Source organism: Arvicola amphibius, chromosome 7 (genome assembly GCF_903992535.2).
Source record: "Arvicola amphibius chromosome 7, mArvAmp1.2, whole genome shotgun sequence".
Lineage (NCBI taxonomy): Eukaryota > Metazoa > Chordata > Mammalia > Rodentia > Cricetidae > Arvicola > Arvicola amphibius.
The window spans coordinates 50,836,847-50,864,165 of NC_052053.1; the positions used below are offsets into that span (position 1 = coordinate 50,836,847).

At 52.4% G+C, this 27,319-nt stretch overlaps 1 protein-coding gene across 1 annotated transcript in view; it reads left to right on the top strand.

Annotated features, from left to right (window-relative positions):
- The first annotated feature begins 714 nt into the window (after positions 1-714).
- Positions 715-27,319, top strand: part of Niban2 (niban apoptosis regulator 2) — a 51,419-nt gene continuing 24,814 nt past the window's right edge. Inside the window, exon 1 of the mRNA XM_038336841.1 lies at positions 715-930. Within this exon, the coding sequence (XP_038192769.1) occupies positions 876-930 (55 nt within the window). The 5' untranslated portion in view covers positions 715-875. The remainder of the gene's footprint in view (positions 931-27,319) is intronic.

Genomic DNA, 27,319 nt, shown 5'->3' on the forward strand with positions numbered 1-27,319 from the left:
TTTTTGCAAACGGTAAAGAGCCATTTCTGCTTTGCTCGGTTCGGCAAGCCGCCTTCCAAATGAAATGCCCACAGGCCCCGACTGAGGAATGACCTCCTGGCTCTGGGGCCCTGATATCTTTGGGCTCAGGCCATACTGCCCCCCTCCCCAACCTTCCCTTCCCATGTCCCTCCATCCTCCACCTCATCCTTGTCCATTTCCCCTCCTCACCTGCCCCTATCTATTGTGCAAGATAGGCTGCACACCTTCTGGGGCAGGTCCGATCAAGGCCAAGGGACTTCCCTAGTGCGGGCAGCTGCGGACGAGATTGGGGGCAGGGGGCAAGACGAGAGGAACTGGAGGAATGCTGAATTCCCGCATGTCCATCCAGGCGTCACCTAGCAGTCCCTACATCCTCCTCGGCATAAGGAAGGAGGGGAGACACTCTGGCTGCAGTTCCCAGGGCTCCCAGTTTTCTGCGATGCCCCCACCAGCCTTTTCTTGTCTGCTATCTGAATTTGGCGCACACCCGGCGCGTCGGTCCCGGGTCTCCCTTCCAGGGATCTTCTCTTTGTCTAAGTCTCCCCGCTGTCTAGAGGTCCCCGCCCGCCCTGGACTGAAGAGGAGGGCGTGGCTCTGTCGGGAGGCGTGGCCTGGCCTGGCGGGGCGGGGCGGGGCGGGGCGGGCAACCGGGCCTGGGCGCCGGCTGGAGAGGCTACGGCGGCGGGCGGGCAGGCGAGACGCGGCGGAGATCGCGGGGTGGGAGTGGAGCGGAGCCCAGACGGCTGCGGGGCTGAAGGGCTGAGGGGCGGCGGGAGTGGGGCCTGCGGACTCCATGGCGCTAGCGGCGTCCGTCTGAGTAGCGGGGGCGGATCCGGCCGCGGCTTCTCCTCGCCATGGGAGACGTGCTGTCCACACACCTGGATGACGCGCGACGCCAGCACATCGCAGGTGAGGACCGCTCAGCGTCAAGCCGGCCTCGGGCTCCGCGGGGCACTCCGGGCCACGCCTCCGCCTTCCCGGTGTCGGGGAGGGGGTCCCGGAGAGTCAAGGCCCGGGGCGGGGCGTAGCCGGCCAGACCCTTGCCCTTCCTCCGGTCTTGTTCTCTCTGTTTGGGCGGCCCTTCCAGGCCTTAATATGTGTTCCCTTCCCCTTTTGAGGAGCCTGAGACCCCATTTCTCTGCTGGAACTTGCTCCTCTTGGAGCCCCATCAGGCCAGAACCCTGCACCTATACCGTAGATCGCGTGACCGCGGGGTCACATCCTCATCTTCCCAGCAACGTTCCAAGCCTACCCACTCACTACTCCGGACTCTGCCACACTTAGTCAGAGCTTCCTGACTTCCCCGCGCAGCCGACCTGTCCCATCTCTCCCTGGCTTCAGTCCCGGTACACGTGGCTGAAGCTTCCAGGGGGATGGGCCCTTGGAAGGCCTGGGACCTCACGTGGAGAGTGGGGCTAAGGAGAGATGGGGTGCCCTAGAAGGGCCAGGTCCCTGGCCTTTTGAGTTGGCTCCAATTCAGCAAAGTGTTGGCTCTACAACCTAAAGGGGCCGCTGGTCATGGCCAGAGCTGGCTCCTTCAGGGTCAGTGTCCAGCCTCTCAGTGCGGTTCTTCAGCTAGCCTTGCGCTCCGCCTGTCAGGGCATGGTGAACACTTCTCAAGGAGTTGCTTCCCCTAAGTATGTGGAGGAGTTGACCATCGTGGGTTGACTGTGGAGAATGGGAAACGGGGTGAGAGTTTCAGGCTGTCCCCAAACTCAGCTTGGACTGGCAGGTCAGGCCAGGCGGTCCTGAATGTAATTTCAGCTTTTTGCCTAGGTGTGTGATCTTGAACCGGTCTCTTAATGCCCTAGAGCCACGGTGTTATCTTTGAAAGGGGTTGGTGTTGCTTAGTACAGGGCATGAACAGGCACTGAGACATGGGGTGCCGGCCAGTTGGGGTTCTTGGAGAACATGAAGAAGATAAGATCCCCTGGTCTTGTCTCCCTGTACTGTGGCATCCCCTACATGGTCTTGATGTCCTGTTGAGTGCCTACCCCATATTCTCTTGAAAGCAGGGACCCTTTGAGAGCAATGACAGGTGCCCCTTGCTCTCCCCCACCTCCCTTTATCTACCCTAGCAGGGTACAAAGAAGGGGCCAGAGAAGGACTGCCCAGTGACTGGGCCTGAGCTTCCCTTTGTGCCAGCCCTGAAGTTGGGCACAGACATGGTGACTTAGAACAAATCAGATTGTTTCTCACCTCTGAACAGTTGGGGGTTAAGTCCTGGAAGGCCTCCTTATAGGACAAGGTCTGGGCTCAGGAAGGGCCGGGCGGAGCCTTCCTGTCCCTTCCCTGTTGGTGGCAACCTCCTGGGGTTCTGTAACAGTCCCTCCATTCAGGGCCTCCTCTCAGGGCTCTCAGTAAGCATGGGTGGGGTGTGCCCTACTTCAGTGGGTTTTTTCCTTTCCCCACACCCAGATCTCCCACCTTCCCAAGTCGTGGGCTGAGAACCCACCTCTTCCCTACTGGCCAATTCCTGGAGTGGATCCTGAGCCAGGGAAGGTAAAGTGGCCTCTTCTGGAGAGGGCTGAGTTTGTTTTGTGGATACAGGCTGAGGAAAAGAGGGTTGTGCCCACTCAGCCTGCTTGCCTCTCCTCCTAACACTTAAGTGCTATTAATAACCCCCTTAGATGCCTTAGATTCCATGGCAAGCTCACCTGGGGGGGGGGGGACCCTCCTGAAGTGTCTGGTGGGGGACTGCAAGAAGGCAGCCCAACAGAGAGAAGAACTTCCTTAGAATCTGTTGGAGGGAAATGGGGTCGTGTTTTTGCCACCTCTAGCCACCCATTCACTCTCCTCGCCCCACCCAGCAGGTACTGGAGGATTCCATGGCAGATGATTGACATTCCAGAGCCCTCCCTACCTGCTGAAGTGTCAGCTGTGGGAACACTCCTTCCCACAGGGCCCTCAAGCTCCCAGGCCTGTCAGGGTGCTGCGGCTTGGCTGGCAGCCTTGTCCCCTCCCCTAGCAGGTGAGCAGGTGAATGCCAGCCTGCAAGTCCTGGCAAAGGTCAGGCGTGCTCTTACCCAGGGTGCTGTTTTGCTGCCCCGGCACCTTTTATCCTGCGATTTCAAAGCCTCTGGCAAGCAGAGGCTTGTTCCTGCCCACTGCTGGCGATGCCGGTAACAGGGTGGTTTGTGCACACTTGGTGTGGAATGGGCCTGAGAGCTAGGGAACCATTGTCACCTAGGGGCTGCTTATTTTCCGTAGATATGAACAGAATGGGGTGTGGCACTGGGTGGATGAAGTCCCTTCTAGCTATGAGGGCCTAACAAGACTAAAATTCCCTACAAACCTGACTGGAACAACTTTACGTCCCGACTCAGACTGCACAAGTGTTGGCTGACTGACTTTCAGTTAGTGTATGAGTGTTTTACTCCCATGTATGTCTGGGCACTGAATGTGGTCTTGCTCTGAGAAGGACCTGCATCAGAGCCGCTGGAGCTGGAGTTAGAGATGGTGGTTAGCTGCCATGGGGGTGCTGGGAATCAAGCCCACATCCTGCAAGAACAATGCTCTTAACCAGTGAGCCCTCTCTCCAGCCCTCTCTCTTTTCTTTGTAAGCCCTCCTCCACCGCTGAGGTATTTCTCAAGCCTTTATTATTGTTATTTTGAGACAGTTTTACTAAGTTGCCTAGGCTGCCTTGAACTCTGTTTGTAGCCCAGGCAGGACTTGAATCTAAGCTCCTTTTGTTTCTCAAGTTCTGTAATCTGGGATTACAGGCCTGTGCCACCGCACACACCTGCCCTTCCATTTACTGAGGATTGAATCTCAGTGACATTATCAGTGAGATGGGAATGACAATGGTAGCTAGGTGCTGCTGGGAGGATCTAGTGGCTCAGCACAGATAAGGTGCTACCCAACCTAGTACTTGGGGCAGAAGCACTCAGCAAACATCATATTAGTGAGATTGTTCTGGGATTTCTGTGATTAGATTCCCTCTAATGTTGACGTTCAAAGGGGTGGGTGAGGTTTGTCCTGTCTCTGAAGTCAGATTGGCCGGTTCCCTGGATCTAAAGAGAAACCAGTTTTTCAGAAGCCTTGATTCCTGGCTTCTTTCGCTGGGGCAGTTCTGTGTGGTGGACGTGGACTGTGTGGTGCGGGTTGAGAGATTAGTGGCAGGGACAGTGGCAGCAGTGTGTGCAGAAGGAACCAGAAGATAGACAAATGACCTAGCTATGCCAGACCATCCTTTCCACAAGATAGATGACAGGACTCTCAAACGCGTTCTGAGCCCTTTGAGGGATTTCATGCAGAAACCAGGACGCTGCGAGTGAGGGCTGGGGACCGCTACCTGAGCTGTAGGGGGAGAGCTGGCGCTGGCTGCCATGGGGGAAATCCCCCTTCTCCAGGACATCCTCAGGGGTTCCACCGTTGTGGGTTACCGCTCAGTAAAGGTGCAAGAATTGCTCCACAGAGGGCAGACTGTGCCAGCACTTGTGCTCCTGCGTGTTCCACCACCTGCCCTGGTCTCCCTGCTCCTGGCTAATTCTTTTTTTTTTTTTTAAACCACACTTTACTGAGACCCAGTTCCACACCCTGTACCGTCTACCCACAGAGAATGTTTTTTACTGTATTGACTGAGGTGAGCAACCATCTCCACATGTAATCTGGGAACATTTCAGCTTGCTTGAAATAAACCCTGAACCCATTAGTAGCTACCACACCCCACCCTCCCTGTTCTCTCAACCCTAGGCAACCTTCGCCAAATTGCCAAAGCAGTGTGCACCCGGGCACTTTAGGAGGGGACATATAAAAACCAGATCTTTCATCTTTCTTTCTTGGCCATCGCTCCACAGAAGAAATTATTTGTCTGGTTACCTCTTCCCTATTGGTTCACTCCGATAGCTGTTTTTTCCCTTCCACTCGAAGTGCCATTCTGTGCCCGGGGCAGTGTTATTTGTCCATGGCCCTGGTAATGGCTGCTTGGGTTTTTACTGGCATCTTGTAGTATATGGCTTGTGCTAGGAGCTGGTATCAGAGGCATCAAGAACTTCTGGGGAGTATGAATACATCCATGCTTAGCCTCTAGAAGGTGGCAAACATTTCATACCCTTCTGGCAAGACCTACTTTATTACTGGGTTATCGCCCTTTGTGATAACCGGCTATGAAAAAGGGATCATGTTTATTTGTCAAGAAAAGCAAATAATATCTGTTTGCAGATTGATCTTAGCAACCCCCACACCTCTACCTCTCCACTTGTAAAAGTGGCTACAGGTGCAGGAGTGAAGGATGTAGATGTTCCACTCCCCGCTCCCTGCCGTTGCTGCCTAATTATCATGGGGGCTTTGCCCAGAGACTTTGCAGGCTGCCGGATGCTTGATCCAGGCCTGGGTCAGCCTCTGTGGGTGAAGCTGTCTGGGCACTCTGCTATCTCTTGTGTTGAGTCTTACATAATGTGCTTTTGTTGGCTTTCCTGCTCTCCCCTCCCCCCAGCCTCCTCTAGTCTTCTATTTGGTCCTCTCCCACCCTTTAGCCTGTGCTCTGGCCTCCTGGGGGCCTCCCACCTCACCCTCCAGGCCTTCCCACACAGGCTGCCAAAAGAGACCTTTCTAATCCCAAACTGGGCCATAGCCCGCCCTCCCTGCCTCCTGCCGCCTAAGGAATGAAGCTGAAAGACAAGAAGGGCAGCTCACCCACCCCCTGCCTGAATACGTCGTCCTTTTGTAGCGTTTCCCACATGCCCAATCGTGGTCGTAGGTTGCTGGGACTGTGACTCAACACTGTGTGTCTTGCCTCTTTTTCTAAACCATTTGTAATAAACATCTTTTCCACAGTCTGCACGTCTTTCCAGGTGAGGCGTTTCTTAGCCTTTCTCTCAATGTTGCCTTTGGGTTGTTCCTGCCCTGTTGGTTCTTAGCGCAATCTCCTACGCCTGATTCCTCCATGGCTGTGCTTGGCCGCCCTGCTGAAGCCAGATTCATCCTGCATACTCTACCCCTACCACGCCTCTTTTATTCATCTGGACACGTCCAAGAAGGATCCCTCCTGGGAGCCCAGGGAACCTCTCTGAGCATCTGTTAGATGCTAGTGCATTTGAAGTGACTGCCCATGAGTTGTTAGCGTGAACTGAAGTCTGTGGCCTCAGGGTATGTGGCCCCAGTAACTGCTCCCCTGGCCTGCTGCCCACAGGGACTGGTCTATTTCCTGTCTGAGAATGGCGGGTGATAGAGAAGGGAGGGGCGATTCTCAGGCTGTGAATGCTAAAATAGTTTTATTTATTTACTTAGACACAGCCTTTTATAATACAAGCTGTCCTCAAACTCACTGGGTAGCTGAGGATGACCTTGTACCTCTTGAGTGTTAAGATTTTTGGCGGGAATCAAACCCAGGGTCTCATGTGTGTTAGGCAAGAGCTCTACCAACTGAGCCACAGCCCAGCCCAACTCTTTTAACTGAGCACTTACTCTGTGCCAGGCCGTCCTCTGCCTGGATTATCTCTCAGAATTACCTCCATGGAAGGCAGGAAGCAGCGAGAGCAAGGCCTTAGTGACGAAGTCCCCACTGTGACTGCATGGCTATGATTCGCAGGGGGACAGTGTGAGAAAGGCCCCAGAGAGACACAGACAGGGGCCTGGCAAGAGGGAGAGGAGGGGGGAGTGTACGGCTTGGGCCAGAGGCTCTGGTAGGCTGCCCGGCTATAACCCAGCTATATCCCACCGTGGCGGAGGCATTACTCAGTCTGAGACTCACAGTCTCTCTGAGCAGCCACCCCTCTGCCCCACCCCCTCCCCAGGCAGAGCTCTTGACTCACTCACTACACACTGTCGCTGAAGCATCATCCTGCGGTTACAGATTCCTGTGCTGCCTTTTCCTCCCCGGCCCCACCTCCACCCACTTCCCTGCCTGGGGAAGAAGGGCTTTCTGAAGCCCGAGTGGGGAGCAGAGCCACGCTTCTCTCTAGGTGGAGTTTCAGGGCCTGAGTCACCGAGGAGGCTCGTTGGTGAAACTGGGAGAACCGGAAGTGCTGCCTGTGTTGTGCCCTGCCCACTTGGGACCCGGTCCCATGAGAAAATGTGCTGACTCCAACCTTTGATGAAGGGACCGTGGGTCTGCTGCCACAGTGGACGGTGAATGGGAAGCAGGGATCTGAGCGGGTACCCGGAGCAAGGCTTTGTGTGTGTGTGTGGGGGGGGGCTTGGGGGCTCTGTCTCTAGATGAATTGGTATCCCTGGGCTTCAGGGGTCTCTGTAAAAGATGGAGGTTGTTTTGCCATCACAGAGCAGCATGGTAATCTTTGGACAGTGCAGTGTAGGGTGGCAGTGAGTGAATGACAGCTATTTTGTTTTGAGACAGGGTCTCACGTATCTGAGGTTGGCCCTGAACTCCTGGTGCCCTCACCTCCACCGCATGCTGGCATTGCAGCTCTATGACACTGTTCTGTGTGCGTGGTGCTATGCTGTTCGCAGGTCCTAATGCATGCTCCGCAAACGCTGGCTGAGCTATGCCCTCAGCTTGATTGGTAGCTTAAATTTATTTTTGTTTGTTTGGTTTTTGTTTTTTTGAGACAGGGTTTCCTGTTGTCGCCCTGGCTGTCCTGAAACTCACTCTCTAAATCAGCTTGCATTCAAATTCAGAGACCCACTTGCCTCTGCCTCCTGAGCGCTGGGATCAAAGATGTGCGCCACCACCACCCAGCTTTTACATTTTTTAAAAATTGTCTGTGTGTGTGTGTGTGTGTGGTGTGTGTGTGTGGTGTGTCTGTGTGTGTGTGTGATGTGTGTGTGTCTGTGTGTGTGTGTGTGTGTGTGATGTGTGTGTGTATGTGATGTCTGTGTGTGTGTGATGTGTGTGGTGTGTGTGTGTCTGTGTGTGTGTGTGTGATGTGTGTGTGGTGTGTCTCTGTGTGTGTGTGATGTGTGTGTGTGTATGTGATGTCTGTGTGTCTGTGTGTGTGGTGTGTGTGATGTGTGTGGTGTGTGTGTGGTGTGTGTATGTGTGATGTGTGTGTGTGGTGTGTCTGTCTGTGTGTGTGATGTGTCTGTGTGTGTGTGTGATGTGTGTGATGTGTGTGGTGTGTGTGTGTGTGTGTGTGTGTGGTGCACATGTGTGTGGTGCACATGGGAGACCAGAGGATGGCTCTGTGGTTCTCTTCTTCCACCTTTACACGGGTTCTGGGGAATCGAACTCTGTCATGTTTACATGGCAAGGGCTTTCAAAATATCTGGGCTTGTCCATCCCAAATGATGGTTTTTTTTTGTTGTTATTCTACTGGGCCTGCTTGACACCTCAGGAGACATGGCTGATTTGTCTGCCCCCTCGCATGTGGCCAGCCTTGTGTCCCAGGAAGCAGGCATGTCCTAGCCTGAGCAACACCAGCCTTTGGTTCAGGACACCTGAGGTATTCAGCTTGTGTGTGCAGAGCTGTGGGGTGGGGCTGTGTCCACTCTGTGTCTGTCTTGAGTTGGGACACAGAAGATAAAGATACCGTGTGTTCAGAATTAGATTTATGAATCTGAACCTGGTCCTGTTGATTATTTGCTGTGTGATCTTGGCCAGAGGTTGTGCCTCTCTGATTGGTCTCCCCATTTGTGACCTCAAGATCAGTACCCTCTTTTGGGAATTCTCTGCCTTTGAAAACCCTTTCCCAGGACTCTCAAGGCCCTACCAGGTGGGTTACTGTGTGGAAAAAGTGGTCCATGCCTCTCAGACCTTCTCCAGGTGATGCACTCTGGCCCCTGACATCCTGGTTATTTTTCCTTTATCCGCTCAGTCGGTAGTTATGGAATTTCATCTGGGTTTAATGGTGCATGCCTGTAATCCCAGCACTCAGGAGATTGGAGCAGGAGGGTCAGGGTTCAGAATCATCCTAGGCTCCGTATCCAGTTGGATGCCAGCCTGGGTTACATGATAGCCAGTAAGTGGTCCAGCTGGGAAAATGCCCGCTGTGCAGACCCAACTCCGGCATCCAATCCCCAGAATCTGTGGTAGAAGGAAAGACTGACTCTGTGACGTTGTCCTCCCCATGTATGCCCTGGTATTCTCGAGGGCCTCCACCTCCAAACACACACACACACACACACAAACCCGTGACAGAGTGCTTACTTTAAAAGGAAACCGAGACAGTTACAAAGCCCTTCCTGTGCTGGGGACAGGCTGATCGAACTTTCTCAGTGGTCATTTGCTTGGAGCTTCCTGGCTGGCTGTGTTCTCACAGCGGAAGGTGGGGGAATGTGGGGTGGAAGGAGCTGTGAGTGTTGGCCTTGAAGAGGAGGCCCTTGTCCTGAGAGACCTGGGGAAGCCTTGGCTCATTCCCAGGTGGAAGCGATACCCAGTTGTGGTGGGCTGATCATGGGGGTGGGTGGTGAGGGCATACCCAGGTAGGGGTGGAGTGGCCAAGGCCTCAGTGACAGTGACGAGTGGGGGGAGCATCTGATGTGCACCAGTTTTGAGAGATCCTGCATGCTCTTGGATGGAGAATGGCCTCCCTCAGCCTCCACTTTTACCCTTCTGATGTCCGGAGGCTTGCTCTCCTCCCTGATGAATCCAGGTCTGAGAAGTGGGCTTCACAGATTCCAGCCGTACTGGGTCACCATGCAGGGTTGGGTCAGTGAAACCGTGTGGCAGGGTTTCCTGGTGTCTCAGCAATAGCTGCTATATAGAGTTCATGGAAAGACTACTCAGGAAGTCCCCTCTCTCACAAGGAAGTGCAAGGCTGGGAGCCAGTGAAATGGCTCAGCAGGTAAAGGAGCCTGCCACCAAGCCTGATGACCTAGCTGATCTCTACAACCCAATGCTGCACACTGTCCCCTGACCACCACACATGTGTAGTGGTGTGTGTGTGTGTCCCCCAGACACACAAAATAAATAAGATATAAACAGAAATCAAAATAAGAAAGCTGAAGCCGGGTGGTGGTGATGCACGCTTTTAATCCCAGCACTCGGGAGGGGCAGAGGCAGGCAGATCTCTGAGTTCGAGGCCAGCCTGGGCTAGAAGAGCTAGTTCCAGGATAGGCTCCAATTCTAAAGAGAAACTCTGTCTTGAAATATATAAATAGATAGATAAATAAAGCCAAACAACAACAACAACAAGAAAAGCAGAGAAAGGATGTCTGGGCAGAACTGGGTGCTCTGTCCGGTATCCGAGCATCCAGGAGGAAGACTAAATTGTGGCTTGTAAAGTGTGAACCCCACATTCCCTCTCTCTCTACAGGAAGCAGGCCACACAGTCTGAGTGACAAGGGACTTTGGCAGGCCCTTCCTTTTGTCTGTCCCCACTTGGGACGCTTCCTCTCTTTGCCGCTCTTAACGGGTGGTCACTAAGCCAGTGTTGAGAGTGCAGTAGTTTCAGTCAAGGAACGAAATAGGCATGGTGGATGTCTAGTGCACAGAGATCCTGCTGAGGCCACCTCAGACCCAGGGTAAGCCGCACGCTGGACTGAAGCCACCACATAAGGGTTGATTTTGTGGAGCTCTTGTGCAGGCCAGGAAGGTTCCAGCAAGCACACTGTGGTTGCATGATGGACACAGTGGATGTTTATGCTTTCCTAAGTGCACTCTGGCTTTGAACACTCCATCAGGAGGCCGTGGGCCTGTTTGTGATGGGGCGACAGTAGGCTTCTGCCAGGGACAAAGCTGTGTGGCTTTGATCATGGTCCCTCTTTGAGCTGCAGGTGAAAGTAAGGAGGGAAGAATGGCCGGGCGGTGGTGGCGCGCGCCTTTAATCCCAGCACTTGGGAGGCAGAGGCAGGCGGATCTCTGTGGGTTTGAGGCCAGCCTCATCTACATGAGCTAGTTCCAGGACAGCCAGGGCTGCACAGAGAAACCCTGTCTTGAAAACCAAAAAGGAAAAAGAAAAGAAAAGAAAAGAAAAAGAAACAGTGACCCCATTACCATTACTTGCCTCTGGAATATCTAAAGGTTCTGTAGAGTTCTTGGCCTATGACAGGTGCCAGGGACATGGGGTGATGACAGCCTAACCTTCTGATTCCTGCACTCTGGCCGCCCTCATGCTGGGGTCACAGGTGTGTGTCACACGTCTAGGTTCACGTGGTTCTGGGCACTGAACTCCAGGCTGTGTGCGTGCTCCATGTGCGTGCTCCGTGTGCGTGCTCTGTAAGCAATCCCCTCTGTAAGTAGTCCAGGCTGACCTTGAATTTGCAGCAGTTTCCTGTCTCAGCCTACCTCAGCTCTCCAAATCCTGAAATCTACAGGTTATGTGTCATCATAACTGGTGCTCTCTGTGTGTGTGTGTGTGTGTGTGTGTGTGTGTGTGTGTGTGTGTGTGTGTTTTCTATTTAGCCAAGCTGAGCTGAAACTCACTATGTAGACCAGGCTATCTTTCAAATCACAGAGATGTGCCTGCCTTTGCTTCCTGAGTGCAGAGATTAAAAGCATGAGCCACCACACCCAGCTGTGATTCTTTTTTGTTTCTTTGTTTGTTTGTTTGTGTTTGTTTTTTGAGACAGTGTTTCTCTGTGTAGCCCTGGCTGTCCTGGAACTCACCTTGTAGACCAGGCTGGCTTTAAACTCAGAGATCTGCCTGCCTCTGCTGGGATTAAAGGCCTGTGCCTCCACCCAGCTAAGGCAGCTCTGTGGTATGTGAAGGGTGTGGGGAGAGTGGGGGACAGGACGGGAGCTTAAGTTTTGGAGTCCACAAGTTTACTTAGAATTGCCTGCCTTCCCCCACCCCGCCCCCTGCCTTGGCCTTGAAGTTGCTGTTGGGCAGAAGATGAGTTTTTCTTCCTCTGGCCTGGACACCTCTGTCTCTCGGGTGGCACGATTGAAATGATCTAAATGTCAGAAGGCTAGGAGGAGTACAAGGTCAAGGCCAGCCTGGGACAAGCAAGGAGACCCTGTGGAGAGAGAACAAAGGGAAGGAAGGAAAGATGGATGGATGGACAGACCAATCGATCTAACTGATCTTGTCCTTTATTTCACCACTGAGTGAAACGAGGCCCCCAGAATGGAAAGGAAGAGCCCACAATCCAGAGGCCACAGAACTGGACAGGATGCCTGCCTGCCTTCCCCGCCAAGGACCAGCACAGACACAGCCAGGGAAGGGTGACTGGGCTGGGCCAGGCTGCAGAGGGTATAATTTGAAAACTGAGTAAACAAACAAGTCCTCGTTGAGCAAGGCAGGCTCTGTGCAGCATCACAGACGGCCTGTGTCTGAGGACGGCCTGGGCTTGTCCACTCACAGACAGAAAGTTGTATTTGGTTAAAAATAGCCAAAGCCCCACTCTCCTCCCACCCCCACCCTGTATTTAAGGCTGCCAGCAAAAGGGGTGGGGGGACAGATTGCCCCTCCTTGTGGGAAGTTGGGCCCACTCCCCTGGGAACCACTATAGGGCGGCTCTCCAGGCTTTGCTCAAGACAGTCACTGTGTGTCTCTGGGCCTCAGTTTCCCCTTCTTTAGGGGAGATGGTGTGAGTCCAGTAGGTGAACATAGCAGGCCCTTTGTGTGTGTGGTGTGGCTCTGGCTAGGGCCCCAGAAGTTAGTTCTTTAGTCTTGGCCTGAGGCAGGGGCTTCTGCACTGGGCAAAGGGGTTATTTTTTCAGCGACCCAGGACCCCTCATCCTTCTAGGCGGGGTGGTTGCAGGCTGCACACACAGCTCAGCTTTCCTGTTTTCCTGTGGAGACTGTTGTGGAATCCAAGACTAGCTGCTTGGGGTCTTGCCCTGCTGGCTTGGGCCTCTCCACCCCCACATGGGGCCCAGCAGACTTCCTGTGCAGTTAGGGGCTGTCCTCCCCCACCCCCAGTCACATGGAGAGTTTTTAAGAGGCCAACTCAGTGTATCAGAGGCCAATCAGCAAAAAGACGAACTCAGAGTTATGTGTAACCTTGGCTGACACCTGCCTCCTCTGAGCTTCGTTTGCCCCATAGTGCGGTGTCCCGACACCTCCAGACCCTTCCAGGCTCCTCTGTACCTTGGAGTCATGTTATAGAGACTGAAGGACAATACAGGACTCTCAGTCTCTTTTTGTAGCCCCTGTACTGGGGCTTGCGGGGGACTGCCCTGGCTGCCATCCTTACTAAGATATTTGTAGCACCTGAGGTCCGGAGCCACTGGGCTTCCCTGGGTGGAGAGTGGCAATACTGGCTGGTTTTATATCAACTTTACCAAGCTATTGTCATCAGAGAGGAAGGAAGGAGCCTCAGCTGAGGAAATGCCTCCTTGAGATCCAGCTGTAAGGCATTTTCTCAATTAGTGATCAATGGGGAAGGGGCCAGCCCATGGTGGGTGGTGCCGTCCCTGGACTGGTGGTCCTTTGTTCTTTGAGGAAGTAGGCTGAGCAAGCAAGGGGAAGCAAGCCAGCAAGCAGCACCCCTCCATGGTGTCTGCATCAGCTCCTGCCTCCAGGATCCTGCCTTTCTTGAGTTCCTGTCCTGATTTCCTTTGGTGATGAACAGCAAATAAGAAGTCAAATGAACCCTTTTCTCCCCAACTTGCCTTTTGATTGCACAACAATGGAAACCCCAACTAGAAGAGGGGCTTTGGTGGTGACGGCCTGCTCTTCCATCTACTGGCCAAGGGCCCTTGGGCCAGTCCAGTAACTGTTCCATTTGCCCTAAGACAGGATGTCACCAATCCCTAATGGTTGCGAGGGTTTTGAATCTGGCTGGCAGTCACTGCTCTGTGATGATGTGAGAATAAAAAGATGCCACTTGGGACTGGAGAAATGGTTCAGTGGTTAAGCACACTAAGTTACTCTTGCAAAGGACCCGGGTTCAAGTCCCAGCACCCATGTGGTGGCTCACAACCCTCCATAATTCCAGATCCAAGGGAACAAAAGCTCTCATGTGACTTCCCTGGGTGGATACCTGCTGTGCGCACATACACACCGGCAAAAAATTCATGCAGATAAAATAAAACATATAAATAAATAAGTTCCAAAAAGATGCAGAGGACCTTGGAACTCTACATGAGGGCTTGTGGGTGTGGATTTGGGGTGCTGTAGGCAGATGCTGGAGACCATGGCCTTTGTCTCTGTCCTCTGGGAAGGAGTGGTCTGAGGCCACGGACATAAGGTGCGTGCATCTACTACCCAGGGCTTCCTTCCTCTCTGTGTGTATTCCCCGTAGTGTGACTCACTGGCGTTCAGGTCTTTGTTCTTGTTCCGGAGGGTAAGGCCAGGGATTTGTTCTTGAGCTGGCTGGTCCTCTTCTGGGCTCCTGACCCCAATCTCTGGTCTTGGTTGAATTCTTAGTGTGACAGGTAGGGGCCAGGTGGACTCTCAGCCCTATTCTTGGGATATAATAGGTTCAGAAGTGTGTGGAGACCGAGAGACCCCTGTGCGCTTGGCATTGAGCTGGTGGCTGCCAAGCCCAAATGCCTAGGTCCTGCCATTGCAGAGACCTGTTCAGTTGGCTGCTGTGACGTTGACACCTTTCTGTGAGAGCCTGCTTCTCTCCCATGGGATAATCATTGTCATTTGCTCTCCTGTCAGAGATGAAACAACTTCCAGGTGGTCTGGGGTCCCCTGAGTGGGTTCAGGCCTGAGGCAAGCACTTTGACTTGATTGGCGACTTCAGTCCTTGTACCTGTCTTAGAGAGGTGTGGTGCCCAGGGCCCTGCTGCTGGCCTCTCAGTGTGCTGGCGGAGCTGGGAACTTGTGTCCCTAGGAGGAAAGATTCCGAGTGGTGAGCTGCTGGGGCTGAAGCCGCGGGACTTCTAAAGGCCAGGCAGGAAGTGGTGTCCTGAAGAGATTGGTGGTCCACACACCCACAAGCTTAGAGGAAAGAGATTCAGCACTGCCTAGGTTAAACTTATGCAGCCACCTTAAGGGAGAGTTAGCCTAGCTTAGCATGTAACCAAATGGTACAGCAGGGCACTGAAACAGGAAAGTGGAACACTGTAGCAATAGGTGTTATCCAATGGTATAATATGTAGCCGTGAAAACAGTGTAGCAATAGGTGTTATCCAATGGTATAATATGTAGCCAGGAAAAGGGAACGGTGTAATCGCTTACCTCTACCACCCCAAACAGAATTTCTCTGTAGTCCTGGCTGTCCTGGAACTCACTCTGTAGACCATGCTGTCCTTGAACTCAGAGACCCCCACCCCCGCCTCTGCCTCCCAAGTGTTCAGATTAAAGGTGTGCTCCACCACACCCAGCTCTTTTCCTGATTTTTTTTTAAAGCAGTGAATGTATCAAATTAGAAAGAGTACTGTGACCCTGTTGGTTTATTTTGGGAGAACAATTCTGTCTGACAAGAGCCAAAGGGAAGTTGCAAGGACAGGATAGAGTCTGGAGAGCAGTGAGGAAGATTCTGGAAAGAGACCGTTTGTCTGACGTGGACATGGTTGTTAGCAACCCCTTGTAGTCCTGTGAGTTCATAGGGGTGTTCTGCAGGGCACACAGTGGACACTGGAAAATAGACACCTTGGTCTCGACTGCCTGAGCCCCTGAGGCTCTTGGGAGGAGGGGCCTCTGAGATAGAAGCTGAAGAAAGGATGGAGGAGGAGATGAGGTCCCAAGTCTGGTAAAGGAAAGCCTTGAAGGAGGTTGTGTGTTCTTGCTGGTTATGGCCCCAGCCATAGCCACAGCAACAGCCACAGCAGCAACTCTGTGTACAGGACCCTTGAGAGTCTTGAGGGTTGTTTTGCAAAGTGCTACCACGTGTCCCTGGGGGCTGGGCAAGTGGAGGGGTGTGCTTGCCCAGATGAGCGTCTGTGGACCCCAGGCGTTCAGAGCGTTGGGGAGGCACTGCTTGCAGATCTGGCCTGCTGCCGTTTCCCAGGTGCTGCAGGTGCAGGAGCCCTGGACAGTTGGATCATTGATGTATGACCTGGGGTTGGTCTAACAAACTGCAGACCTGGCCCTGTGCAGGCAGGGCCCTACCTTTTAGGCGGTACCATCAAGTCCCCTGTTAATCTAGCCCCAGAGGCTGGACCGGGGCTGTCCAAGAGACAGAGTTAAGCTTTCTGGGAAAACTCAATTGTCTTTCTGTGTCTTAGGGTTTCTGGGATAGTGAATTGTGGAGTTCTAGTGTGACCACACACAGTCAGAGGACGAATAAACACACACTTTAGATGGCTTAGCAGTTAAAGGAGCTTGCTCTGCAATCCTGGCGACCCGAGTTTGATCCCCGAATCTCACATAAACATGGAAGGGGAGCCAAGTGTGGTGGCACACACCTTTAATCGCAGTACTCGGGAGGCAGAGGCAGGTGGATCTCTGTGAGTTCAAGGCTAGCCTAGTCTACAGAGTGAGCTCCAGGACAGCCAGAGAAACATTTAGAGATTCTGTCTCAAACAAAAACAAACAAATAATGAAAGAAGAAAGCAATTTCTACAGAGTTGTCCTCTGGTCTTCAGAGTTGTTCTGTGGTGCATGCGTTCCTCACATACACATCATGTACACATACGTCATGTACACACAACGATAATACGAATAATAGTACAGCCAGGTTTACTGGGGCTGCTGGTGCATGACTATGATCCTAGCACTGGGGGCTGAAGCAGGAGGTCACTGTGGTTTGAGGCCAGCCGTCCACTCCCTATCCATTCCAGGTGTTTGTGTGACACCCCCACCCCCACCCCTGCCATCGGTACCTCATGAGACTGCTATGCTCGGCTGACAGGCTCAGCATTCCATGTGCCTTGGAGGACGGGTGTCTCTGGAAGCAAGTGGGGACAGGTTCACTGTCTCCCCAGCACCAGGCAGCATGGGAGATGATGCCAGGCTGTGGGCTCTAGCCCCAGTCTGTCTGTTGCTGGATGATGTGGCGTCAGCTTTTTTTGTGTCCAGTGAAGGAGCTGGCCACCCTGCTAGACCCTCCCAGTTGTGACAGAGACAACGAATGTCCCTTCCCACTACAGTGGCAGACCTAAGGGACCACTTAACCCTAATCAAACTTATTCTGAGTACCACCCTAAGGTGCTGACAGGCCCTGTCCTTAACTTACCAGCCCCCACTTGGTCTGTTTTATTTATTCATTTTGTTTTGAGACAGGGTCTTATGTAGTTCAGGCTAGCCTTAAACTTGTGGTCCTCCTGCCTCAACCTCCTGAGTAGCTGGCACTATAACTGTGAGCCACCATACACAGCCTTTTGTTGATAAGGATGTCTTTTCTCCTGACATTGCAGCCTGGGGTTGTTTCTGTCAGCTTAGCTGCAAGCCCATGAGTGGCTTGGCTCATCTTCTTGTACCTGGTTCCCGTGTCTTTCTCCCTGGCTTGGAGAGAACAACATTTCTGTCATGTCTTCACACTGTCTGCTGTCAGGACGTTGGGATCTGGAAGCTGCAGATAACAGCATTTGCAGCGCCTGTGTGCATGGTGGGTGGGTGGGCAGGGAGGGGTCTGGCATTTCCTGGCAGCTTGGGAAGAAGCTTGACCTGGATTTAGTAAAAGGACAGTGGCACTGTGGACACTGTGGGCACTGTGGCACCCAGCAAATACATGGCAAGGGCTTGGTTCCTTCCCTGCTGGGGCTGGACTGATGTAACTGGTGCCTTCTATTTATTAATTCCTATTAGAATGACACTATTATTATTATTATTATTATTATTATTATTATTATTATGTTCTTCCTACAGGCAGACAGGGTGTCAGGTGTTCCTGGCACATCTTATTGGGTGTTGTTGAGACAGGGTTTTGTTATATAGCCCAGGCTGACCTTGTATTTACAATTGTCCTGCCACCACCACATCTAGCTTAGGTAAGTCCTTTTTTAAAAAATTTATTTATTTATTTATTTATTTTACTTTTTTGAGACAGAGTGTCTCTGTTATGGAACTCTGGCTGTTTCATAAATCAATATATAGACCAACCTGGTCTTGAACTCACAGAGATTCATCTGCCTCTGCTTCCCCAGTGCTGGAATCAAAGGCATGTTCTGCCATGCCTGACAGACTTCTTTTACTTTTATAACTATTTACTTTATGTGTGAGTGTTTTGCCTGCATGCGTGTATGAACACACATGTGTGCTTGATGTCTGAGGAAGTCAGAAGGACATACATTGGATCCCCTAGAACTGGAGTTACAGATGTTTATGAGCCACCATGTGGGTGCTGGGAATTGAACCCAGGTCCTCTGCAAGAGCAACCAGTGCTCCGAACTGCTGAGCCATCTCTCCAGTCCCTAAATTTTTTTGGGGGGGATCCTTTTTTTGGTTTTTCGAGACAGGGTTTCTCTGCAGCTTTAGAGTCTGTCCTGGAACTAGATTTTGTACACCAGGCTAGCGTCAAACTCACAGAGATCCTCTTGCCTCTGCCTCCCGAGTGCTGGGAATAAAGGTGTCCACCACTACCTCCTGGCTAGCTAGGCTATTTTCAATGCTCATTTTATGGAAAGAAATTGAGGCTCAGAAATACTGAGTCAGCGGCAGAGCTGGGTCTGTGGTCCGTGTTCATACTGTTCCTGCTTACCTGTCTGGGACAGGATCTTCAGCCTCTGCTCGCCTCTCCCTGGTGGTCGGGAGCCTCCTCTCTGCAGGTCACCTGGCCTGTTCTAGGCGTCGGATGCAGTCAGAGCCCTCACCACTGAGGTCCTGTGTGCTGTCTGCGGGTTCCCTGCAAACCAGCCTCATCTTGGTCAGGCCACAGCTGCAGCAAGCCCAGAATCTGGTTCCCAGGAGACTTTCCAACTCTGGTTGCCGATGGCATGGTGCCACCCGAGTACCTCCCTCTAGACTGTGCCTGAGCCTTCCCGTCTTCTTTCAGCTGCCTATGTGAAGGAGCTTGCAGAGACACAGGAAGGTAAACAGACAAGAAGTTAGCCTGGAACACGCATGAACTGGTGACAGATAATCCACCTCTTGAGGATCTTGGATTTCTAGCTGGTGCTGTCTCTGGGGTGATAACCCAGCATGTCTGGTGGCTGATGCTGTGTTGGGAGGTGTGGAGTGTGAGGCGGGGCAGGGGGAGTGAGGTGGCACCCCATCCACAGTGCTGTGGACCAGGCTGCGGTCTGGTGAGTTCTGCTGGCTGTCATTTGGGTCCACTTTCCCTTTCTGATTAATTAACCTTTGAGTGTCAAGGGCCTAGAACATTAGATCCAAAACATGTCATGGTTCCTTCCTTCTTCCCTCTCTCTCCCTCCCTCCCTTCATTCCTTTCCTTCTTTCTTTTGACAAGGTCTCTCTGTAACTGTGGCTGTCCTGGAACTCACTCGACCAGGCTGGCCTTGAACTCATAGAGATCCATCTGCCTCTGCCTCCCAAGTGCTGGGACTAAGGACATGTGCCACTGTGCCTAGTAAGTTTCTTCTTTCTTTCCTTCTTCCTTTCTTCCTTTCTTTCTAAAAGATTTATTTATTTAATGTATACTGGTGTTTTGCCTGTATATATTCTGTGTGAGGATGTTGGATCCCCTAGAACTGGAATTACAGACAGCTGTGAGCTGTCATGTGGGTGCTGGGATTTGAACCCAGGTCCTCTAGAATAGCAGCCAATGCCCTTAAACTGCCAAGCCATCTCTTCCAGCCCTGAGTTTCCCATTTCTTTTTTTTTTGGTTTTTTTTTTTTTCGAGACAGGGTTTCTCTGTGGCTTTAGAGCCTGTCCTGGAACTAGCTCTTGTAGACCAGGCTGGTCTCGAACTCACAGAGATCCGCCTGCCTCTGCCTCCCGAGTGCTGGGATTAAAGGCGTGCGCCACCACCGCCCGGCGAGTTTCCCATTTCTTGACTGCTCTGCAGAACGACCGGGTAGTTGCTGTTTACTGACAGGCTGCCTTCCTGTCACTCATCATGTGACTATTAGTGCCAGGTGGATAAGTGAATTTCTTTCAACCCTTCGGTTGCCGCCATTGGTGATGTCAACTCCGGCTTGAAAGCCTTTGCGGAGTTACTTATTTCATTTAATCTTCTGACACCTGATGAGGTGGGGGCTGCTCTCTCAGATGTACAGAGATGTACAGCAGGGATGAGGTTCAGAAAGAAGGAAGCATGTGCTAGAGCCAGTAAGGGTTGGGCCTGTTTGAAAATTGTCTCCTAAGCTTGCTGCATGTGCACCTTGCTGTTTCACGGAGAGCCCTTGGCCCACAAGGCGCAGAGCAGACAGATTCCTGCTTCCTGTGCGTCTGAAGACCGGCTTGCGTTTCCTGCATCGTCGGCTGATTCCCCTTGCCAGGGGCCAGGTTTCCCCTGGACACTGCAGACTGTTTCACTTGCCCTCCCTGGGTTCCTAGTCATGTGGTTGATTCTACAAATTGTGTGTGTGTCAGAGGCTAACTGTGGGAACTATTATTTTTACCCTGTGGGGGTCCCGGGATTGAACTGAAGTCATGAGGCTTGGCTCTAGGTGTCTTTACCTGCTAAGCCAACCACCAGTGTAGGGTTTTTTGTTGTTTGTTTTGGCTACAATTTGATTTATATTTATTTTATGTGCATGAATGTTTGAATATATATATATACCACATGCATGCCTGATGCCTTAGAGGCCAGAAGAGGGTGATCGATCTTCTGGAAGTAGAGTTACAGCCAGTTGTGAGCCACCATGAAGTTGCTGGAAATAAAACCCAGGTCTCCTGCAAAACCAGCAAGTGCTCTTAACCATTGAGCTATCTCTCCAGCTCTATTGCGGTTTTGCATTGACAGTCCATCTCCTTCATTAGAGTCTTAGAGCCTATCCCTGGAGGTACATAGAGAGAGGTTGTTGGAGTCAACGGGATGGGCATGATGCCAGTCCCGTGGCAGGCCTGCAGTAGGTCTAGACAGGTTTGTCCCGCTCTGGGTTGGGGATGTTGCTGGAGTCCTGGGCCCCCTTTCTCTGTGTGCTCCCCAAGCGCAGGGATGTCAGTGTCCTGGTCTTCAAGAATGGGCTGCCAGTCGGAGGCTGCGTGCACAGAACTGATGCCAGGCAGGTGGGTGGAGCTGGGAAGGGATGAGAAGGTCTTTGTTTCTCCTGTTTGTGTCCAGATGGGAACTGATTTTCAAGTGGAGGATGTGAAGGGAGGTTTCGGGTGCTCCCCCCACCCCCAGACGTTTCCCCAGGTCTCCACCCCTCAGGCCCTCCTGTCTCAGCATTTACCCTTCACCAGACCTGTTGTGGCTGAGTTCTAGTTAAATATTTGCTAACTGAGAGGTGTGCGAGGCAGCTCTGTGCAAAAGTCCCAGCTGACTACTCCCAGTCTGTCTTGGGATAAGGAGACCCAGCCCTCCCGGGCCTTTAGAACGCTTTCCTTTGCAGGTGGCCTTCTTGGCATCTGAAACTAGGTGACCTTTCCCTCTGGGGTTACAGGACTGTTTGACGGATCAGGGAGAGAGGGCAGAGGCCAGGCTGAGTTCTAGGGAACCAGGGTGGAGAGAGCCTGGAGATCTGCTCCCTAATTTCCTGACCTGTTCCCCACCTGTTCAAAGGTCAGCCTTCCCAGAGCCCCAGTGGCCTGCTCACAAGGGAATGTGGCAGGGCGGGATTTGGTCAGTGCAACCCTCTTGAAGCCTTGACTATTAGCAATAGAGCCCATCATATCTTAGATTTCTCCATTACCATTTGGGGTGGCAGTGGGTTTGTGACATCATGCCTGGTTTCGCTCTCTTGTGTAATGCTGGGCAGGTCACCCAGACTCTGAACCTTGGATCCCTCATCCAGAGAGTTGGTTTAACAGTTTGTCTTGATGGGGTTAAATGAAGTCATGTGACAAATATTGATGACGTACTGAAGAAGTGCTTCAGTGTGGGCTCTGGGCAACTGTGGGATGCATTAGCTCATGCGCTGATTATTATAATTATATGCAAATGGAGAACCAGAGAGCCTTAGTGGTGGGGAGCAGGGCAAGGAAGACTAACTGAGATTTTGAGCCTGGGAGTCAAGGAAGGGTGTTCTGCCAAAGGGCATATTGTGGGAGAGAGTGCAGAGTGGGGGCGTACTTGGTGTCAGTGGGACACAGCCACAGCAGGGGCTGGGAAGGGAAGCATGGCTGAGAACCTCTGCCTTGGATTCCATTCATTGCTACCAGCTGATGGGCTGCGGCATGTCAGGGCATGAGGTAGGTGCTGTGCCAGAGCCCATGGGGAGCTTAAGGTCTCCTGGGGCTCATCCTTAACAAAGCAAGTCACCTGATCCTCAGGACATCGCCACAGTCCTCGGAGTCCAGGTCGTGCTGGCCCGGTGGACAAGTCTCAGATCTTACAGCCTCTGTTTCTCCAGTGACAGTGTTTCTCCTAGACACTTTTGGCTCTCGCAGGTCAGGATTTGGTGTCAGACCCTGTGACCTACGTGAGAAGTGATCAGCCTGGTACCTGTCCACCTGTGTCTAAATAAAACCTTCTTTTTCTTTTTCTTTTTTTCTTTTTTTTTTTGGGTAGTGCTGGGGGTTGAACCCAGGGCCTTGTGCATGCTAGGCAGGCACTCTACCACTGCACTAAATCCCTAACCATCTGGCTGTGGCTAACAGACCACTCTATAGGTCCTCAGTCAGTTCTCAGTGAGATGGCAGAGTCCAATGAAGCATGGTCTCTGGAGACCTGGTGTCCCCAGCCCACAGCAAATACATCCACAGGCACGCTGTGGAGCTGTGTTCATGGGAAGAGGGTTTTCATGTTAGTCTCTGGTCTCAGAGGCGAACTCAGCTGAAGGTCCCTTCAGGACACCTGCGGTGAGAAGGGAGGGAAAGATCATGTGACATTCACCTTCCTAACAAAGAAGGACTGTGTTGGATGTGTTCCTTCATCCTCAGGAGCCTCTGAGGCTCCGGCTTCTGCATGAACCTCTCTTACACATAAGGAGTCTAGGGTCGGTGTGGAGCTTATGAGAAATCTAGCGTGGATAAGCGGGGAGCGCCCGCCCATCCTGGGGATTTCCAAAGGAAGAGATGGTTTGGGGAAGGAGGGAGCTGAAGCATCAGCGCAGTATGTGTGTGTGTGGGTGTTCAGGTATTAGAATACTCAGGTACTTGAAAGAGGAGCCGCGCCTTTATCCCGAGGGCAGAGAGAGCCTTAGGTTTGTGAGCCCTACTGGCTCCTGGTCTGGGAAGGAGCAGAGAGAGTCGGGAATAGTTGGTATAAGAGGGTCATGACCCAGTCAAGGGGGATGGCAGGTGGTGCAGGCTGAACTGAGGTGAGCTGGCCTGATAACTGACCTGAGTCAGCTCACAGTTACCCTCAGAGGCCTCTTTGGATAAGCCTGACTGGTTTGTCATCAGCTGCCACACTGTCTCTCCCTGATTCTGCCTCTGCAGAGTCCTGTCCTCTTGGTCCCCCTGTCCTCCTGGTCCCGGCTCTTCTCATGGGCCCTGCCCACTCGTCTGCTGGATAATGGAGCCTGCCATTATCCTTTCTCCCAACTCCTACCTGATTACTGGTCCCAAGCAGTGGCCCTCCTCAGTCCTCCTGACGGGGCTACCCACAGGCTGCCATATACACCGCAGAGGCTGTTTCTGTGGTGGTATGAAATGTATTTTCCCAAACTTGGATTTCCTGTTAGACTCAGACTGTTCTGAGTCTGTGTCATTTATGTATGTACACATGTACATGTGTGTACAGTGTGTGTTCACGTGTGTGTATGTCTACATGTGTGTGTTTGGATACCTATATCGGTATTTGTAAGTGTGTGTTGAGGCCGGAAGTTGACATAGGTGTCTTCCATGTTCACTTTGGGACAGGGTCTCTCCCTCCACCTGGAGCTCCTTGGATTAGTTAGGATGGCAGCCAATAAACCCTCGGGATTTGCTTGCTCCACGCCAAGGACCTGCTCTTCTCTACCTCCAGTACTGTGGTTAGAAACTGGGGTGCCATGCCTTTTTTTATGGGTGCTGGACTTTTTTTATGGGTGCTGGGCATACAAACTCAGGTCCTTGTGGTTGCATGTCAGGCATTTTATCAGCTGAGCCATCTCTCCAGTGTGGTCCCTATATCACTTGTCTGCCCCCTCCTTTTTAAAAAAATTTATTTATTTTCATTTTACATACATTGGTGTTTTCCTATGTCAGGTCCCCTGCAACTGGAGTTACAGACAGTTGTGAGCTGCCATCCACATCCACATCCCAGTGGGTGCTGGGAGTTGAACCTGGGTCCTCTGGAAGAGCAGTCAGTGCTCTTAACCACTGAGCCATCCCTCCAGCCCCATCTGCCCCCTCCTTTAACCTCACCCCCCCATATTGTTTATATGCTGTGTGTTCTCAGAGAACTCACTTGACCTCTCAGTGCATTGGTGAAGTAATGTCAGTGCAAGAAACAGCAATGCAGGGCTGTGGATACAGCTCAGTTGGCAGTGTTTGCCTTACACGTGGGAGGTCCTAAGATTGATCCTCAATGCTGCAAGAAAAAAAATACTCATATTTTTAGATGGGAGTGGTAGCTCACGCATTCAACTCTAGAACTGGGAGGTGGAGGCAGAGGGCTCAGGAATTCACTCTTGGCTGCATAACAAGTTTGAGTCCAGCCTGGGCTACGTGCACATCATCCCTGGTGCCGAGGAACTCTAAGAGGATGGCTGCTGGAGAGTGTTGGGAGTGAGAATTCACCGGAAGCCTTTAGGTGACACACTGAGGCCTGGCACTTCAAACTGTGCTGTGTGACTCAAGAGTATGTGACTATCTCTCTGGGCCTCAGTGCTCCTGGCCGTGCCAGTTAGATGACATAGTTTCTCGTATTTGACTTTGGGACATAGGGAGCCTGAATCCCTGCCTCCACTCTACCTCAGCCCTTAGTTTCTGGGGTGGGTGGGTCATCATCCTAGCCGCTTCCCCCACCTCCCTATCTGGAGCCCTCCCCAGTGCTCCTAGAACCAGGCAGGCCAGTTCTGAGTCTGCCCCACCCTGCAGGTGCTGTCACCTGCTAGGTTTCAGTCCCCATGAAACCCTGAAACTGGGCCGGGCATGGTGGTAAGGCTTGTTCCACGAGCTCGCTGGAGGGACCAGCCAGACCAGGATGAGCCTGGCCCAGTGCCCATATCTGAGTCCAAACCAGGGCAGGGCTTGTATGAAGTCCCTGTGTCCACATGAGGCCGGTCACCATCCTGGATGGAGATTGTCTTTTCTGTTCTGATATCATCTGGAAGGGGATTCAGGCTCAGGCCCCTGGGTCTTGGACCTGGGCTTAGCTCTTGCTTTGGCTACTCTTTCATGGGTGTGGGAGAGGCTCTCAGTTCACTGTGCTCCCTGTGGGTCTCACAGTGTAGTTCATGTACCTGTGGACAGAGATCATGTAGGCTTTCCACAGGGGTGCAACATGCTGGGGACTCACAAAGGGACCCATCTCTTCTTCCCCCATATTCAGCTTAACCTGCAGGATTGGCCCAGCTCCCCAAGACTTCAGGGACTTCAGGACACCCCGGGGCCCTTGTTCTTGGTGGCTCCTGCTATCTACTCAGGAAGTAGCGTGATCCCTAAAATTGTCACTTTGGAAAATCAGAGATCAGCAGCATTCTTCCGGCCACTGAGCTGCCTGTGGTGTCAGTCATGTGCACTGTCCTTGTCAGGGCCAAGAGTCTGATGCCTATTGGTTCACTGATTTCCTTATCGCCTAGTCAGGTGGGTACTGATATGCCATCTTGAAGAGAGGGCAACAGACGCACAGAAAGAAAGTGCCTTGACCAAGGCCACACAGCTGGTTAGGGGGCAGAACTGGGACTTGAACACAGAGCCTGCCACTGCAAACCACTGAACCTTGATGCGGGTCGTGTCTCAGTCTCGCGTGGCTAGAGTCAGCTCCTGATCTGTTGAGTCACTGGCAGCTCAGTGGAGATGCTGAGGGCAGCATCTTGGTCTGCTCCCAAGGCTAGACTGACACACTGAGGTTTGCACTAAGACCTTAGGTCACCTACTTGCCATTTCAGCCCAGGGAGGGTAAGCCAGGGAAGGGTGTCCAGGAGATAGGAAGGGCTGTGCCAGCCTTGATTACATGGGAGCAGGTAGGGAGGTGGAGAGCCAGACTAGTCTCTATGCTCTGACATCCACACATTATGACCTTGGGAAAGTCACTTTGCCTTTCTGAGTCTGAATGTTCTCATCTGTCAGATGGGGACAGTTCAGCTTGCTCTGCTTCCCCTTGGGCCTGGGTAAGGCCTGGAGAGTGAATCTAGGGCCCCCTAAAGATACTGTGTGGCCTCATGAAAGGCCTCTAGGTGTGGGGGACTCTGGACGGGCTCTGGGGGAAGTAAGCGTCAAAGCCGACTTCCCGTTGGCCTGGGATGTAGTGCGCTGGTAGAATGCTCACCTGGCATGCGTGAAGCCCTAGGTCCAGTCCCCAGCATCCAAAAACAAAACAGAATTTCCACTTTTAACTAGGTACATTGGGAGAGCTCTGTAACATCAGTATTTGGGAAGCTCCGGCAGGAGAATTGTCTCAAGTCTGAGGTCAGCCTGGGCTACATAGGCCAACCTGGGCTACATGGTGAAAGCCTCTTCACTCATATGACAGCTCTAATCCCTCCTGAAATGCCTCTTCTCTTCCCTCCAGGCTGTGCCTCTGAGCCTCAGGAGCACAGGGCTGAGAAGCTTGTGCTGAGTTCTCGGAGGGCACACCTAGGGAGTTCTGGGTGCAGAGGTAGGGGGGCAGGCTGGCTGGTGAGGGGCCTCTCTGAGTCACCCTTGAGCACTTCCGAAAAGTGTATCCAGCTGCGTCAAGACCCCTTACCCAAGTGACTTGCTTTACGATTGGGCTCTTCAAAACACACACACACACACACACACACACACACACAGAGAGAGAGAGAGAGAGACAGAGACAGAGACAGAGAGACAGAGACAGAGAGACAGAGAGAGAGACAGACAGAGACAGAGAGGGAGAGAGGGAGAGAGAGACACACAGAGAGAGAGACAGACAGAGACAGAGAGACAGAGAGGGAGAGAGAGGGAGAGGGAGAGAGGGAGAGGGAGGGAGAGGGAGAAAGAGAGAGAGAGAGAACACTTTGTTCTAGCCCTGGGAACTGGCCTTTTCAGGGCTTGGTGGGGTGTACCTTGCCTTCTAGGTGGGGTGCCCTGAGGCTTCCTGACACAGCTCTGGATTTCCCAGATGTCCTCAGAATGACAGAGAACCATACAGGGCCCTGGGATTACCAACGTGGGGCCCAGCTTGGTTTTGTTGACTTACCATGGAATGGTCTTTCCTGCGTCTCCCATTATAAGTGGGAGTTTATATGCAACATGTTTCTCTGGGACCAGCAGAAAAATCTGTGTGTTGGGCAGAGTCAGGTAGCCCAGCTTCTATGTGAGGTGAACCCACATCTGGGGGGTATTGCTGGCCCTGGGAGCAGAAATGGGACACTCAGCCCAGGTTGGGGTGCTGGTAGGGGAACCTGGGTGTAGAGAGGACATGCAAGCCCTGCTTCCTTAACTCTTATTTTGTCTGGTTGTTGCTTTTCTTTTCTTCCTTTCTTTTTCAGAAAAAAAAAATCTTCAATGGATTTTTTTAAGCTATAGAAGTTGTACCTGGTAACGAGTTCAGCCCACCTCTTGCCCCCGTAGCTG